General features: G+C 38.8%; 1 protein-coding gene and 1 non-coding gene across 4 annotated transcripts in view; one reads left to right on the forward strand and one right to left on the reverse strand.

The window, feature by feature from the left end:
* Positions 1-19,045, reverse strand: part of LOC109575699 (neuronal acetylcholine receptor subunit alpha-7) — a 139,706-nt gene that overhangs the window by 39,313 nt on the left and 81,348 nt on the right. The window contains exon 1 of one of the 3 annotated variants that reach the window (XM_070775292.1): positions 10,533-10,901. The exons of the other annotated variants lie outside the window; for them this stretch is intronic. Coding sequence (XP_070631393.1) covers positions 10,533-10,597 — 65 coding nt within the window. The 5' untranslated portion in view covers positions 10,598-10,901. Of the gene's footprint in view, positions 1-10,532; positions 10,902-19,045 lie in introns of those variants that run through there. 3 annotated transcript variants of the gene reach the window in all.
* LOC139178526 (U6 spliceosomal RNA) lies at positions 9,934-10,040 on the forward strand. Its single transcript, XR_011562909.1, has one exon. It is a non-coding gene; the product is annotated as a U6 spliceosomal RNA (small nuclear RNA).

A 19,045-nucleotide genomic window follows, 5' to 3' on the forward strand; every position in this document is an offset into this window, starting at 1 on the left:
ACATTTATTGCTCTTTTCTAATTACAGAAATAAAGCATATTCACAAAAAAGGAAAACGGAAAGCACTTGGTAGGTACAAAATAATTAATGAAATTATTTAAGGAATTAAAATTAAAATTACCCATAATTTTGTAATTCAGAGGTAACCTCTTTACCATTTTTTTCTGAACTTTTTCTATGGATGTGGATACACTTGAATGTAATGCAGATGCATACCACATGCATACACACAGATATTTTAAACAAAATTTTGGACCTTACATACAATAATCTAGAATTTGGGTTTTTTCCCCCACCTTAGCAATGTATCACAGATAGTTTTGATTCTTACATTTTTAACATGTATATCTTACTCAAAGCTGGTAACTCTATGCTCTGCTAGAGCAACTTATATCCAACTAAGTGGTTTACTTCCAAGTACCATCCACACAGTGCTTTATTATTCTCAGCATTTTAATCTCACGTTGTTTTTACCCCCAGCCTCAAGTTCACTGTTAATATTACATATGCTCAAACTTGTTTATATTTACCTGAATTTTTAACTGTATTTCTTCTCAGACCCTGTTCCTACATTTATACTCTGATAGTTTCATTAAGGCAGTTTACCTCTTCATGGCAACAATAATTCTTGAGTCCTTCTTTTCCTGAAAATGTCCTGATTTTGCCCCTCATGCAAAGAATGTTTAGCAGGTACAGAATTCTAGGTCGGCAATTATTTTCCATCAAACTTTAATGTTACTCTTATCTTTTTCTGCTTCTGACTGTTGCCTCTAAAAGGCCTGCAGTCAGTCTAATCTTCATGCTTTTGTAACAATCTTTTGTTCTTTGTGTGTTTCCAGCATCTCTTAGCTTCCTGCATTCTGCAGGCTTTAGTAAAATTGTCTAGGTGCCCATTCTTGTTATTTATCTTTCCTCAGACTTCTTATATCTCCTGAAACTGAGGATTTATGTTGTTCATCAATATTATTAAATTCTCGGCCATTCTTTTCGAACATGGCTTCTGGAGAAAAAAATAGTATCATATTTCACTGGAAAACCCATCCTCTACAAGCACACAGCTCTGAGCTGGCTACCTGAGGTCTGGGACTACATCTGAGATCTTTGGAAGCTCTTTATAAGCTGGCAGGCAGGGGAGAGATGTATAAATTATGTGTTGCCTGGGAGTGATTTCACTGCTGTTGATTTGATTTCCTGTGCCCTCTAAATAAACACATTTTATGTCCACTTACAATTCATCTCAACCTTTACTTCATATACCTTTGTCCTGGTTTGACTTTTCCTTTAATTGGATCTAACATCTGCCTGGTTCCCTGTTTTATGAGTAAAATTAATTCTTTAGCATGTGTCCATTTTTTACATATCTGTATATGGGTCACAATTTTATCTTTACACTGAAAAATCATCTCCTAACACTTCTCCCATGTTCTATTATTTCCTTCTACAATACCAGCCACTGCACGTGGGAGCACCTTCGCATGACAGGAACTCATAATCCCTGTCTCAGGGTCAATAAGTGTGGAGTCACTCATGAGTGGGGTTCATGTATCCACAAATATTGCTTTCTGCCAGACCTCAGACATACTGTGCTGTTATTTTGATGACTCTTCCTATTTTTGACTTATTTGAAAAATAGGAATAATAACAGTACCCTTCTCAGAAATGTTGTAAACATATGTAAAATATTTGCAGGACCTGGTACAGAGAAGCACCTGAGAAGCGTGAGATATTCCCACAACTGTTCACTATTCTTTTATATTTCCCATATGAAAATATGATTTCATATTTTACCGCCTATGATTCAACCCAGGAAATTGCTTCTACTCTTTTGACTGTCTCATCTGACACTCAATACTTCTACCAAGATTTCAATTTTTTAAAAAATTTCAAAAAAAAAATTTCATTGGCGTGTCATTGATTTATAATGTGTACAGCACCCTGATTCAGTTATACACACATACATGTATAAGTATATGGGAGTGTATGTGTGTGTATATATATACTAGCTTCCTGGGTGGCTCAGTGGTAAAGAATCCACCTGCAAATATAACAGATACAGGAGATGCAGGTTTGATCCCTGGATCAGGAAGATCTCCTGGAGGAGGAAATGGATCCAGTAATCTTGCCTGGAAGATTCCATAGACAGAGGAGCCTGGAGGGCTATAGCCCATGGGGTCACAAAGAGTTGAACATTACTGAGCATGTGCACATACATACATACATATATTCTTTTTAAGATTCCTTTCCCTTGTAGGTTATTACAAAATATTGAGAATACTTCCCTGTGCTATACAGTAGGTCCCTGTTGTTTATCTAGCTTATATACATTAGTGTATGTTAATCCCAAACTCCTAATTTATCCCTCCTCCACCTTTCTCCTTTGATAACTGTAAGTTTTTTTCACATTAATGAGTTTATTTCTGATTTGTAGATAAATTGAGTTTTTTATTGTAACGTCTATAATTTTCATCTCTTATTAATTTTAAGTGATTTTTTTCAAAGCAGCTATTCAAAGAGTGTTTTGTTTTTTTTCTTGCATTTTCAATTCTTGTACTTGATTATTTAAACATTATTTATTAGTTTCTATTATCTAAAATTCAGAACCAGATCTGCAGTTTGTTGTATCTGCTGATATTTGCTCCAAGAGAGCTGCTGTTTCTTTATATGTTTTTTTTGTAAGCTTAATTTTCAACTCATCTATTTGTGCGTGTCTGTCTGCCTTTGAGTTCCATTGCTATCTATATGTCTTCAACCCTGATGGTCTTTGCAACATTTGCTGTAAAATCTAATGAAGGCCTATGCAAAGAGCTTAGGAGATACAAATGCAGCCACAGTGTTGGTGGAAACAAAGGACAGGTGGGGGAAGAGCAGAGCCCTGTGGCTGTCCCCTCACAGCTTTCCAGCCCCCACTCTGGGACACCAACCACTGGAGTTTGTGCTATTTGTCAGGTGGCAGAAAACTCAAGGCTCAAACACCGATGCACCACCATGGAGCTTGGACAGCACATATCTTGCCTTTCAGATGCCACAGACTGGAATGAATCTTCAATCTCCAAGCCCCTGGTTGTGACATGGAACTTGCCCTCGCATAGCCAGAAACAGGTTAGCTTCCTGTTCACCTTCCTGTACTGAGAAGGAGATACTCCTCTGGCCCCCTTCTCAGAGAGGGCAGTGCTTCAAAGGCAGTACCTGCTCAGTCCCGGCCCACCGCGTCTGAGAGGGCAGGGCCCAGGTCTCACCCCTGCCTCCCTAGTTTTTGTGTAGTGTTAGTTGCTCAGTCATATCTGACTCTTTGCAACCCTAGGGACTGTAGCCCACCAGGCTTCTCTGTCCTTGGGATTCTCCAGGCAAGAATACTGGAGTGGGTTGCAATTTCCTTCTCCAGGGATCTTCCTTCCCGACTTAGGGATCAAACACGGGTTTTCTGCATCACAGGCAGATTCTTTACCGTTTGAGCTGCAAGGAAGCTCCCTACAGGGAAGCTTCCTCCCTAGGAGAGCCTTTTTGTGACCTGGGACACAGGACTGCTCCCTGAGCTCCCAGGGCTACATGTGGGGAAAGCACTGGCCTCTGCCCTCCTGGGCTGCCCAGAGCCCCTGCAGTTCCTCTAACACAGAGGTGGGGCAGCCTACTTTATGGATGTGAATGAGGCCATGAAGTAAAAGTGAATTCTCCATTTCTAAGCTGTGTAACCTGTGACACCCTTTCTTTCCAGGGCCATGAAACCAAGGGAGCAAGAGAAAGCTAGCCACCTCCGCCAGGGAAGGGAGAGCTTCTGCCGCTGGTGCCCTTGGTTACTGTGCACACAAGGACTGTGCATCAGGTGTGGACATTCTCAGGAGTGAAGGTGACCAGAAAATACAGAGGGAAAGGTACTGACTGTGCACTCTGCCCACCCGGGCTCGTGGCCTCTGAGCAGGCATGTAGGTCACCATGAAAACCTCCCACCTAACTGGATCCACCAAGTCCCTGCCTGAAGTTCCTCAGTAATTGGCTGAAAAGTGACCAGACTAATTTTTTAAGGGAGTTTTTCCTTTAGGTGAAGAATATAAAGAAATTAATCAACAATAATCTGAATAAATATGAACTCTAAATAAACTAAGCATATGTTTTTGAAAAATACCACTTGCTATGACAATATAAATAAAATCTAAAAATGGTAACACAGAAACATTGTTTTTACCTTCAAGAAGTTAATCTAAAGATGTCCTGCCTAAAGTTATACTAAATATTTCCACCAAAAAACTGAAGCAAGAAGGTTAATGATGAAAAATAAAAACCTGGTTTAGATTAAGTGGAACATATCATCAGGGACCTAATTTGCTTATAAGTAAACTAGGCTGGTATAACGTGTTTGGAAAGAAATTTCATAAAATGGAACAAGAGGATTTAAGAACCTTAAAAAGCCCATGTTTCATCTGGAAAAATATATATGATTAAAATAAATACAGTCACAAATATGTTTATTGTCATTTCAAAAAAAAAAAAAAAAAAACAAGAATTAGAGCTCAGACTTTCAGTTATGGATAGAATAGACACTTACTTATTTGCATGGACTGAACTGCCCCCTCCCCAAATTCATATGTTGCTGGAGTCCTAACCCCCAGTATGACTATATTTGGAAATAGGACTTTAAGGAGGTAATTAAGGCCAAGTGCAGTCATAAGAATGGAGTCCTAATCCAATAGGACTGGTAGCCTTATAAGAATAGGCTAAATTAGTATTCATCGCCTCTCTCTTCTCTTCCATACGAGGACACAATGAGAAGCCAGACAGGGAGGTTTCTCCTGGAAAAGAATTGGCTGGCTATTGATCTTGGATTTCCAGCCTCCAGAACTGGGAAAAATAAAAGTCTCCATTTTTATGTATTCATTACAGTCACTTAAGAGTTTTGTGGAACATATATATATTTATCTACATATAGATAAATAAGAAATAAAGCGCAATGGTCTGGGTATTCTGCCCCAAATAAACACCTACTTTGGGGGAAAAAAGCCCAGAGTGTGATATTTTGTTATCAGTGTTTTACAGCACTATTACTTCCATTAACTACACCTAAAACTCCTAACATAATATATAAACACACATAAGGCCACTGTGAACATGCAGAGAAGAAAGCAGAAGGACTGACACGAGGATCCATTTTTCTCATATTCCAAACTGAGTCCTGGAGAAGCATCAAAAGTGTAGACAGAAACAATGAAAACATCTTAAGAAAAGCCAAATGACCAGGAAACAGCAACCAGAGAGACAGAAAACAAAATAAGTAAAAGTCCCACCTCAGCTAAACACCAAAGGAGAAACTCACGTTCTACCACCAACCCCATCAACTGTGGACTCTAGGCTGCCAACCAAATTACATATTCGAAGAAAATGTTATTACAACAAGCAAGATTTACAATATTATTTCCAGATAAACCAGACTTTAGACGAAAGAAAATTACAAAGGGCAGATAATAAATCTACATACTGATTAAAAATTCCATCTACCAAGAAGACACAGCAATCATACACTCTTTCCCAAACAAACAAGCTGAAAAATATAGGAACCAAAACCAGAAAGAAGTTTTAAAAAAAGAAAGAGACAAATCCACATTCTTCAACACTCCTCCTCAATACTTGATAAGAGGACAGCTAGGAAAGTCACAGAACACACACCATCACCATCAACAAATAGGACCCAACTGACAGAAAACACTTCCCCAACACAGCAAAAACAATGTTTTCAAGTCCCCATGGAACATATGCTAGACAGATCACAACTTGTGCCATAAAATCCTCAACAAATTTAAAAGAATTTAAACCATACAGAATGTGTGATTTGTGTCTGCAATGGAATCAAATTAAAAACAAGTAAAAAAAAAAGGAGATAAGAGGAGAATTTCCAAACACTCGGAATATAAACACCATTTAAAAAAAATAATCTGAGTCAAAAACAAATGCTACAGAGAACTCAAAAGATAAACTGAACTGAAGAAAATAACATACCAAAATTTGTGAAGCACAGGTAAAGAACAGAGAGGGAGATTTGTTGTTGTTCAGTCACTAAGCCATTTATGATTCTTTGTGACCTCACGAACTGCAGCATGCCAGGCTTCCCTGTCCTTCACCATCTTCCAGAGTTTGCTCAGACTCAAGCCCATTGAGTTAGTGATGTCACCGAACCATCTGATCCTCTGTTGTCCCCTTTGCTTCTTGCTCTCAATCTTTCCTAGCATCAGGGTCTTTTCCAATGAGCTGGCTCTCTGCATCAGGTGGCCAAAGTACTGGAGCTGCAGCTTCAGCATCAGACCTTCCAATGAATAGTCAAGGTTGATTTCCTTTAGGATTGACTGGTTTGATCTCCTTGCTGTCCAAGGGACTCTCAAGAGTATTCTCCAGTACCACAGTTCAAAAGCATCAATTCTTTGGCGCTCAGGCTTCTTTATGGTCCAACTCTCACATCCGTACATGACTACTGGAAAAACCATAGCTTTGACTCTACTGTCCTTTGTTGGCAAAATGATGTCTCTGTTTTTTAATATGCTGTCTCGGTTTGTCATAGCTTTTCTTCCAAAGAGCAAATGTCTTTTAATTTTGTGGCTGCAGTTTGCAGTGATTTTGGAGTCCAAGAAAATAAAATCTTTCACTGTTTCCACTTTCCCCTCCATCTATTTGCCAAGGAGTGATGGGATCGGATGCCATGATCTTCGTTTTTTGAATGCTGAGTTTTAAGCCAGCTTTTTCATTCTCCTCTTTCACCTTCATCAAGAGGCTCTTTACCTGGCAATCTTGATTCCAGTTTGTGCTTCATCCAGCCTGGCATTTCACACGAACTCTGCATGTAAGTTAAATAAGCAGGGTGACAAAATACAACCTTGACGTTCTCCTTTCCCAATTTTGAACCAGTCGGCTGTTACATGTCTGGTTCTAACTGCTGCTTCTTGACCTGCATACAGATTTTTCAGGAGGCAGATAAGGTGGTCTGGTATTCCTATCTCTTTAAGAATTTTCCAGTTTGTTATGATCCACACAGTCAAAGCTTTTTGGCGTAGTCAATGAAGCAGAAGTAGATTTTTTTTTAATTTACTTTTCTTAGAGCTTCTTCTGTGATCTAGCAGATGTTGGCATTTTGATTTCTGGTTCCTCTGCCTTTTCTAAATCCAACTTGTACATCTGGAAGTTCTGAGTTCATCTATTGTTGAAGTCTAGCTTGAAGGATTTTGAGTATTACCTTGCTAGCATGTGAAATGAATACAATTCTGAGGTAGTTTTAACATTCTTTGGCATTGCCCTTCTTGGGATCAGAATGAAAACTGACCTTTTACAGTGCTGTGGCCACTGCTGAGTTTTCCAAATTTGCTGGCATATTGAATGAAGTACTTTAACAGCATCATCTTTTAGGGTTAGAAATAGCTCAGCTAGAATTCCATCACCTTCACTAGCTTTGTTCATAGTAATACTTCCTAGGGCCCACTTGACTTCACATTCCAGGATGTCTGGCTCTAGATGAGTGACCACACCATCATGGTTATTTGGGTCATTAAGACCTTTTTGTACAGTTCTTCTGAGTATTCGTGCCACCTCTTCTTAATATCTTCTGCTTCTGTTATGTCCTTGCTATTTCTGTCCCTTAGAGTGCCCATCTTTGCATGAAGTGTTCCCTTGGTATCTCTGATTTTCTTGAAGAGATCTCTAGTCTTTCCCATTCTACTGTTCTCCTCTATTTCTCTGCATGGTTCACGTAAGAAGGCTTTCTTATCTCTCCTTGCTATTCTCTGGAACTCTGCATTCAGTTGGGTCTATCTTTCCTTTTATCCTTTGCTTTTCACTTCTTTTCTCAGCTATTTGTAAGGCCTCCTCAGACAACCACTTTGCCTTCTTGCATTTCTTTTCCTTGGGCATGGTTTTAGTCATCACCTCCTGTACAATGACATGAACCTCCATCCATAGTTCTTCAGGAACTCCAACTCCCAGATTTAGTCCCTTGAATCTATCTGTCATCTCCACTGTATAATCATAAGAGATTTGATTTAGGTCATAAATGAATTGCCTAGTGGTTTTCCCTACTTTCTTCAATTTGAGCCTGTAGTTTGCAGTAAGGAGTTGATGACCTGAGCCACAGTAAGCTCTAGGTCTTTTCTTTGCTGACTGTATAGAGCTTTTCTATCTTTGGCTGCAAAGAATACAATCAATCTGATTTTGGTATTGACCAGAGAGGGAAATGTATAGTAGTAAGCGCTTATACTAGAAGAAATCTCATTTCTGTAACTCCATGCTCACTCTTCAAGTAACAAGAAAGGAGAAGCAAAAAATAAACCTATAAAAGTAGAGAGAATGAAATAATAAATATAGGAAGAAAAATCAATGAAAGTAAGAAAATAAAAACAATAGGGAAAATCAATGAAACAAAAATCTACTTATTTGAAAAGATCAATTAAACGGACAAGCCAACATCAGGAATGAATTTGAGTATATTACTACAAGCCCTATACACATCAAAAAATGACAAGGGAATGTTGCAAACAACTCTTCACATATGCATTTCACATTTTAGATGAAAACCAATTCCTTGGAAAAGCACAACCTACTAAATCTTAAATGAGAGAAAATAAACTGAACAGTCACAAAATTATTAAACAAACTGAATTAATAATTTAAAAATTCCTGAAAAGAATTTACTAGGTCCTGATAATTTCACTAGAAAATTGTACTGAACAATTAAGAAGGATTAATACCAGTTCTATAACTCTCTAACAGAAAGTAGAGGATGAGAGAATATCTATCTACTCATTTTAAGAAGCTAATATTGTTTTGAAAACAAAACCACAAAGATGATACTGAAAAAATAATAAGAAAAAAGCTAGAAATGTATACATTCCCTCATAAACATACATAAAAATCCTTAACAAGAAATAAGCAAATACAATTCAACAGCATATATAAAGAATTATACACATAACCAAGTGGGGTTTATTCCATGATTGCAAGGCTGGTTGAGCATTTCAAAACTGATCACGGAATCAACCATGTGTGTGTTATGTTAGTCACTCAGTCGTGTCCAACTCTGCAACACCATTGACTGTAGCCTGCCAGGCTAAACAATAAAAAGCACATGCTTATATCAACTGATGCAAAAAAAAAAAAAAAAAAAGGGTCTGATAATATTTAACATTCTTGCAGAATGAAAACTGTCAGAAAACTGGAATTAGAGAGGGATTTCCTCAGCCTGATAAAGAACATCTACCAAAAAAAAAAGAAAGAGAAACACAACTAGTATAATGGTAAAAAGACTGAGTGCCTTCCCTCTAAGATCTTGAGCTAGGCAGAGATATCTGCTTTCAACAGTCTTATTCAAAATAATACTAAAGTCCTCACCAGGAGAGCAGAGGAAATAAAGGCATACAGACTAGAAAGAACAAAACTGTCTTATTTGCAGTTAACAAGATGATAGAAATCATTTACATGATTATGTGGACAGCCCCAAGAAATCTCTAACAGCAACAACAAAACCCCACAAGTCCAAAAACTAATACATGAGTGGAGCAAAGTGAGAAGATACAAGATCAATATTAAAAAAAGAATTGTGAAAGAGGGTTCGAGATGGTGGCATAGGATGATTCTGAACTCATCTCCTTCCACAGACACAACAGATCCACAACTACATATGGGATAATTTCCTCATAAAGGGCCCTGAAACCTGGATGACCAGCACCTCTACAACAAAGGGTACAAGGACAGCATTGAGATAGTGAGGACACACACAGAGATGTCTCACCAAGAAAGAAAGAAATCACACCCTGGCTGCAGTGATCCACAATTGAGAAGGATCACAAAGGTCCTGATCTTTTCTCTGAGGAGTAAGGGACTCAAGTTCCATATCATGTACCTTGACCCCTAGATCCTGCACAGGAGAGATGAGTCCCCCAAACACCTGATTTTAAAAACCAAAAGAGAGTGCTCACTCTGGCAGCACATATATTAAAACTGCAACAATACAAAGAAGATTAGCACGGTCCCTGAACAAGGATGATGCATAAATTTGTGAAGCATTCCTTATTTTTTGGCTTATTTACAAAACAGAAACATACTCGTAGACGTAGAAAACAATTTTATGGCTACCAAACAGGGAGGGAAGGGATAAATTAGGATTTGGGGATTTACATATACATACTACTATATATAAAATAAACACAAGAAACTACTATATAGCAAAGGGAACGATACTCAATATCTTGTAATAACCTTTAGTGGAAAATAATCCGAAAAAGAATATATATATATATATATATATATATATATATATATATATACACACACACACACATATCTAAATCACTTTGCTATACACCTGGAATTAACACAACACAATAAATCAACTACAGTTCAATTTTTTAAAAAAGCTGAAAGGGAATGCATCTAGGAAAACCACAGAAGTGAGAGAATAGAAGACTTTCTCTTAAAGAGCCCACATGCAGACTCACCCAACTCCAAAACCAGCATGAAAAGACCAGATTAAAAAGCATATGTACTGCAGGTCAAGGGAAATCACTTACCAAGCTTGAAGCATCACCAGAGAGGCAGGAACCAGTTCAGATGCTCCCGGGGGCCTAGGAGACATTGGCAGGAACCATTTGCCATTTCAGAGTACCTCGCTAATTAGCAGGCACCATTTTGAAAGTCTCCAAGTTAATAGCACCAGTGAATGTGTCCCGCTGAGAGTTTCATCCACTCCTGCACATCAGCCAAGTGACAGCCTCGCCTACCAGTGGTGCAGCCCTTGCAGAAAGGTCTCAAAGCCAGTCTGGAGGGTGTGCCTCATCCACCAGCACATCACGGCACCCGTGGCTATATCCCTCAGCCGTCTGGGGGGTCAGCCCAGCTCACTAGCCCACCACAGAAGCAGCTATGTCCCCACAAGAAAGTGGGGTGCATGCAGCCCACATAGAGGACACCTGAATGCCTGGCTCTAGTGGCCAGGCAGAAATGCACCTCTGAGCCCCACAGGGCATTTCGTAAATAAGGTCACTCCTTCAAGACTGGGACGGATGGCTGATTCACCTAATACACAGAAATAAACACAGAGAATGAAGAAAACTGAGACAGAAGAATATGCTCCAATGGGAAGAATAAGACAACATCTCAAAAATAACTAAATAAAGTGGAAATAAACACTCTATCTGATAAAGAGTTAATAGTGCTACTTTTATAGATGATCACCAAACTCAGGAAATAAATGGATGGACACAGTGAGAATGTCAACAGAGATAGAAAATATAAGAAAGTACCAAATAGAAGTTACATCTAAACTGAAAGATACACTAGAGGAGTTCACCACAGCAGACTGGATGAGCCAGAAGAACAAATAAGCAAACTGGAAGATAAGATGATTGAACTCATCCAGACAGAACAGTAAAATGAAAAAGAACTAAAAGTGAAGATACCCAAAGGGAGCTTTGAGATAACATCAAGCAGAAGAGCAATTTGCATTATAGAGGTTCCAGATGGAGAGGATAAAGAAAAAGGACCAGAAAAATTATTTGAAGAAATAGTGGCTGAAAACTTCCCCAATCTGTGAAAGGAAATACACATCCAGAGAAGTGCAGATGATTTCAAATAAGATGAATCTATAGACACACACACCAAGACATAGTAGAATTAAAATAACAAAAGTTAAGGATAGAGGACATTCTAAAAGGAGAAAGAGAAAAACAAAGTAACATGCAAGAGGTATATCAGTAGAATTCTCTTCCGAAACTGTACAGACCAGAAGGGAGTGGCATGATATACTAACGGTGCTGAAAGTAAAAAAAAAAGAAAAATTCTAGCCATGATTCTCTGCCTAGAAAGCTTATCATTCAGAACTGAAGAAGAGATCAAGATATTTCAAGATAATTAAAGCTAAAGGAGTTCATCATCACTAAACCAACCCAACAAGAAATGTTAAAGGGACTTCTTAAGCTGAAAGAGAAAAAGAAATGGCATAATTAATAATAAGAAAACAAAAGTAAAAATCTCACTGAAAACGTTAACATATAATAAACACAGTGAACTAGTCCCTTATAAAATAAGCAGGAAAGTCAAAAGACAAAGCAATAAAATTAACTAAAATTAAAATAATTACTTAAGGGATGCATAAAATAAAGAGATTTAAAGTGAGTCATTGAAAGTATAAAATATGGGGCTTTCTGTGTTTAGTCACTCAGCTGTGTCTGACTCTTTGTGACCCCATGGATTGTAGTCCACAGGTTCCTCAGTCCTTGAGATTTTTCAGGCAAGAATACTGGAGTGGGTTGCCATTTCCTCCTCCAGGGGATCTTCCTAGCCCAGGAATAAAACATGGGGGAGTATCAAAAAGATAAAGTTTTGGAATGTATTCAAATTTAAGTTGCTACCAACTTAAAACAGACTGATTGTATAGGATTGCTATATGTGAACATCAGAGTATGGCAACACATAGCTATTGATACTTACTTTAAATGTAACTGGACCAAATTTATCAATCAGAATACATAGAGTGGATGAATGGACAAAAAAAAAAAAAAAAGACCAAAATACAGGCTGCCTACAAGAGACTCAATTCAGAAGAAAGGACACACATAGACTAAAACTGAAGAAATGGAAAAAGATATTCCATGCAAAGGGAAAGGAAAAGAAAGCTGGAATAGCTATACTCATATCAGACAAAATGGAATTTAAAACTAACAGTGAAATAAAAGACAGAGAAGGGCATTATGTAATAGGGTTGCTACTGAGCAACCAATGGGTCATCTATAAAATCAAAAATTATCTAGAGAGAAATGAAACAGAAATATGACATACTAAAATCTATGGGATACAGTAAAGAGACTACTCTACACATGGACATCACCAGATGGTCAACACCGAAAATCAGACTGATTATGTTCTTTGCAGCCAAAGATGGAGAAGCTCTATACAGTCAGCAAAACAAGACCAGGAGCTGACTGTGGCTGAGATCATGACCTCGTTATTGCAAAATTCAGACTTAAATTGAAGAAAGTAGGGAAAACCACTAGACCATTCAGGTATGACCTAAATCAAATCCCTTACAGTTATACAGTGGAAGTAACAAACAGATTCAAGGGATTAGATGTGATAGAGTTCCTGAAGAACTATGGACAGAGGTTCATAACACAGTACAGGAGGCGGTGATCAAAACCATCCCCAAGAAGACATGTAAAAAGGCAAAATGGTTGTCTGAGAAGGCCTTACAAGCAGCTGAGAAAAGAAGAGAAGCAAAAAGCAAAGGAGAAAAGCAAAGATACATCCATCTGAATGCAGAGATCCAAACAATAGCAAAGAGAGATAAGAAAGCCTTCCTCAGTGATCAATGCAAAAAAATAGAGGAAAACAATAGAATGGGAAAGACTAGAGATCTCTTCAAGAAAATTAGAGATACCAAGGGAACTTTCATGCAAAGATGGGCACTATCAAGGACAGAAACAGCAAGGATGTAACAGAAGCAGAAGATATTAAGAAGAGGTGGCAAGAATACACAGAAGAACTGTACAGAAAAGATCTTCACGACCCAGATAACCACGATGATGTGATCACTTATCTAGACCCAGACATTCTGGAGTGCAAAGTCAAGTAGGCCTTAGGAAGCAGCACTATGAACAAAGCTAGTGGAGGTGACTGAATTCCAGCTGAACTATTTCAAATCCTAAAAGATGATGCTGTGAAAGTGCTGCACTCAATATACCAGCAAATTTGGAAAACTCAGCAGTGGCCACAGAACTGGAAAAGGTCAGTTTTCATTCCAATCCCAAAGAAAGGCAAAGCAAAAGAATGTTCAAACTACCACACAATTGCACTTATCTAATACACTAGCAAAGTAATGCTCAAAATTCTCCAAGCTATGCTTCATTAGTACATGAACCAAGAATGTCCAGATGTTGAAGCTGGATTTAGAAAAGGCAGAAGAACCAGAGATCAAATTGTCAACATCTGTTGTATCATAGGAAAAGCAAGAGTTCCAGAAAAACATCTACTTCTGCTTCATTGACTACGCTAAAGCCTTTGACTGTGTGGATCACTACAAACTGGGGAAAATTCTTCAAGGGATGGGAATACCAGACTACCTGACCTGACTCTTGAGAAATCTGTATGCAGGTCAAGAAGCAACAGTTAGAACTGGACATGGACAACAGACTGATTCCAAATTGGGAAAGGAGTATGTCAAGGCTGTACATTGTCACCTTGCTTATTTAACTCATATGCAGAGTACATCATGTAAAATGCTGGACTGGATGAAGCACAAGCTGGAATTAAGACAGCCAGGAGAAATACTAATAACTTCAGATATGCAGATGACACCACCATTATGGCAGAAAGCAAAGAGTAACTAAAGAGCCTCTTGATGAAAGTGAAAGAGGAGAGTGAAAAATTTGACTTAAAACTCAACATTCAAAAAACTAAGATCATGGCATCCTGTCCCATCACTTCAAGGCAAACAGATGGGGAAACAATGAGAGACTTTATTTTCTTGGGCTCCAAAATCACTACAGATGGTGACTGCAGCCATGAAATTAAATGATGTTTGCTCCTTGGAAGAAAAGCTATGACAACCCTAGACAGGATATTAAAAAGCAGAGACATTACTTTACCAACAAAGGTCCATATAGTCAAAGCTATTATTTTTCCAATAGTCATGTATGGATGTGAGTTGGACCATAAAGAAAGCTGAGTGCCTAAGAATTGATGCTTTTGAACTATGGTGTTGGAGAATACTCTTGAGAGTCCCTTGAACAACAAGGAGATCAAACCAGTCAATCCTAAAGGAAATCAATCCTGAATATTCAATGGAAGGACAGATGCTGAGGTTGAAGCTCCAATACTTTGGCCACTGGATGTGAAGAACTGACTCATTGGAAAAGACCCTGATACTGGGAAAGATGGAAGGCAGGAGGAGAGGGGAACAACAGAGGATGAGATAGTTGGATGGCATCACCAACACGATGGACATGAGTTTGAGCAAGCTCTGGGAGTTAGTGATGGACAGAGAGGCCTGGTGTGCTGTAGTCCATGGGCTGGCAAAGAGTCAGACATGACTGAATGACGGAAGTGAACTGAAAGCAACTTTAAAAGTCCACATCAATACAGGTTTGCCTCATAAAACAAGAAAAACTTCTCCAAAGTAATCTAACTTTACACGTAATGGGACTAGGAAAAGAAGAGCAAACAAAGCTCAGAATTAGTAGGAGAGAGGAAATAATAAAGCTTAGGGCAGATATGAAAGGAATAGAGAAAAAACTAGTAGAAAAGATCAATGAAATGAAGACCTGGTTCTTTGAAAAGATAAACAAAGTTAACAAACCTTTAGCTAGAGTAACCAGAAAAAAAGAGAGAGGACTCAAATAAATAAATCAGAAATGAAAGAAAAAATGCTACAACCTCAGAAATATAAAGGATCATAAGAGATCCAACAAACAGTTATGTGCCAACAAGTTGGATAATCTAGAAGAAAGGGATAAATTCACAGAAACATGTAACTTCCAACACTGAATCTTAATGATACAGAAAATCTGAAAAGACCAATCAATAGCAAAAAGACTAAAACAGTAATAAAAAAATACAATAAAAAAACCCAGGACCAGATGGCTCACTGGATAATTGCACAGAGAGTATTTAAAGAAAATTTAATATCCATCTTTCTCAAACTCTTCAAAAGTTGAAGAGAAGAGAGACTTCCCACATATATTTTACATAGGAAGCATTACTATGATACCAAAACCATATGAGGGAATGACAGAAAAAAAATAAAGGCCAATATACTTGACAAACGTGTGTGTAAATATCCTCAATAAAATATTAGCAAATCTAATTCAATAATACATTAAAAAGATCATATATGATAACCATGTGAGATTTATTCCAAGGATGAAAGAATGGTTCAAATCCATGTATCAATCAATGTGATACATGAAAATGAAGAATAAAAAGCATATGATCACCTCAATAGATACAGAACAAGAATCTGACACAATTCAACAACTATTGATGATAAAAATTCTCAACAAAGTAGCCACAGATGTAATATACCCCAACTCAATAAAATCCACATATGACAAACCCACAGTTAACATCATACTCAATGGTGAAAAGCCAAAAGATTTTCCCCTAAGATCAGTTAACAGGATAAGGGCATCCCTTCTTGCCACTTTTATTCAGCAGTTTCAGATGTCCTAACCCAAAGCAATTAGGGAAGAAAAAGAAATGAAAGGCATTCAAATCAGAAAGAACAAAGTAAAACTGTTACTACTTACAGATGATATGATACTATATAGATATAACTTAAGTTTCCATCACAAATAATCATGAATAACCAAAACAATCTTGACAAAGAAGAAGAAAGCTGGAGGTACCATGCACCTTGATTTCAAACTACAATACAAAGCTATAGTAATCAAAATGGTATGGAATTGGCACATAAACAAACACAAGTCAATGGAATAGAATTGAGAGCCCCAAAATATACTCACACATATATGCACAATTAATTTACAACAGAGGAGCAAACAACACATAATGGAGAAATGATAGTCTATTAGATAAATGGTGGAGAAACTTGACAGAAACATGCAAAACAATGAAACTAGTCCACTATCTTACACCATCTGTGTGTGAGCTAAGTGGCTTCAGTTGTGTCTGACTCTTTGTGACCCTATGAACTGTAGCCTACCAAGCTCATCTGACCATGGGATTCCCCAGGCAAGAATACTGGAGTAGGTTGCCATTTCCTTCTCCAGGGGATCTTCTCAACCCAGGAAGTAAACCCTCATGTCTTATGTCTCCTGCACTGGCAGGCAGGTTCTTTACCACTAGTGGCCACCAGTGGGTTACAGTCCATAGGGTCACAAACAAAGGACCATATTACATTAAAAAGCTTCTGAAGAGTAAAGAAAATTACCATCTAAATAAAAAGGCAACCTCCTGAGGGCAAATAGATATTTGTAAATTATATATTTGATATGGAGTTGATATCAAAAATATATAAAGAACTCACACAGAAGATGGCAAAGAATTAAGACATGGAGATCATTCTCCTCCCCAAAAATACATCAAAAATACATCTGCATGTGGAACAACTCCTACAGAACACCTGCTGAAAGCTGGCAGAAGACATCAGACTTCCAAAAAGGCAAGCTAAACTCCATATAAAGCAGTAGGGAAAAGGCAGTAAGAAAATAAAGAGACAAACGGACACCTTGGGGAGGGAGCTGTGAAGGTAGAAAAGTTTCTATATACTTGGAAACTTCCTCAGGGGCAGGGACAGGAGGGAGATACAGAACCTCAGAGAGGAGCACAGCAACAAGTGCGTGCAAGACAAAGCAGAGAGAATTCGGTAAGAAATCAAAGTTGACCAGCACTTCTCAGCCAAGAAGCTGTTTGCACAGTCAAATGACAAGGATGGGCTGGGTGCTGAGGCTCAGACTTCCTTCAGGGGTTGGACTCCAGGGAGAGGAATGGGGTTGACAACTGTGTCGATACTCTGACGGGGTTAATACAACACAGCCAAGGGAGTCCAGGGGAAAACCTGTGTCTGCCAGAGAGGCAAGAGATCATTGTCCCAGGAACCCTCTAACTCCATGTATTCCCAGACCACAGGACCACCCCCCACCACCACTTTGAGAGTGCTGTAGGAGGGATGAGCTGGCTGTGGTCTGTGACTGCAGAGGTGGGCATGATGGCCACCTCAGCAGTTGCCAAGCTCTACACAGGGGCAGGTCACTACCCACAGCTTTCAGGGAGCCTTTGTATCTTGGCTCTTCCTAGGGACCCACGACCCAAGGCCAATTCATCTGGGACAGCACACAACATGGCTTAGCCTGTAGCAACATCCAGCAGGCCTCTACCACCTGAGGCACCCCCCGAACATCCCAATGGTGGCTATCTTATCCCTCCCTCTCCCCAGTCCAACTGAGCAAGTGAGTCCTAATAAGGGAACAGACCCCAGAGGGCAGCCTACAATGACGGGTGGGGCCAAAACAAAAGCGGAGCACCAAGGGGCTGTGTGACCAAGAGGAGGAAGGGAATGCACTCCTGCAGCAGCAGGTGCGGTGGATTATCCCCACAACTAGCTTGAGACGGTGGACTCTGGGGGCAATAGTGAACCTTGTGAACAAGCTGGAGTAAGGTCAGATCTGAGTAGGACCTGACCCCACAGTACCCACAGCAAGTCCAGAAACTGTACAATAAATACTGGAAGATTTTCTGAGTAGATAGATTGGAGCACACTGTATGGCGAGGACAGCTGACATCACAGGGTAATATTCTTATTATTTTTTGTTCAGTCACTAAGTTGTGTCCGACTCATGGTGACCCATCGACTGCAGCCTGCCAGTCTCCTCTGTTCTCCACCATCTCCTAGAGTTTGTTCAAACTCATGTCTATTGCGTCGTTGATGCTATCTAACCATCTCATCCTTTGCTGCCCCCCTTCTCTTTTGCTTTCAATCTTTCCCAACATCAGGGTCTTTTCCAATGAGTTGGCCTTTCACATTACATGGCCAAAGTAATAGAGCTTTATCGTCAGCATCAGTCCTTCCAATGAATGTAAGTGTTGATCTCCATACCGCTGATCTCCTTGCAGTCCAAGGGACTGTCAAGAGTCTTTGCAAGCACCACAATTTGAACACATCAATTCTTCAGTGCTCGTCCTTTATGGTCAAATGCTCATATTGATACATGACTACTGGAAAAAAACATTGCTTTGAATATATGGAGCTTCATTGGCAAAGTGATATCTCTGTTTTTAAATAAGCTGTGTAAGTTGGTTATAGCTTTCCTTCCAAGGAGCAAGCATCTTTTAATTTCATAGCTGAAATCACAGTCCACAGTGATTTTGGAGCTCAGGAAAATAAAATCTGTCACTGCATCAATTTTTTCCCCTTCAGTTTGCCATAAAGTGATGGGATATATACATACATACATACATACATACATATATATATATATATACATACACACACACACACACACATACACACACACACAATTATGACTGATTCATGTTGTTGTATGGCAGAAGCCAATACAAAATTGTAAAG

This window comes from Bos indicus, chromosome 21 (genome assembly GCF_029378745.1).
Source record: "Bos indicus isolate NIAB-ARS_2022 breed Sahiwal x Tharparkar chromosome 21, NIAB-ARS_B.indTharparkar_mat_pri_1.0, whole genome shotgun sequence".
Taxonomy (NCBI): domain Eukaryota; kingdom Metazoa; phylum Chordata; class Mammalia; order Artiodactyla; family Bovidae; genus Bos; species Bos indicus.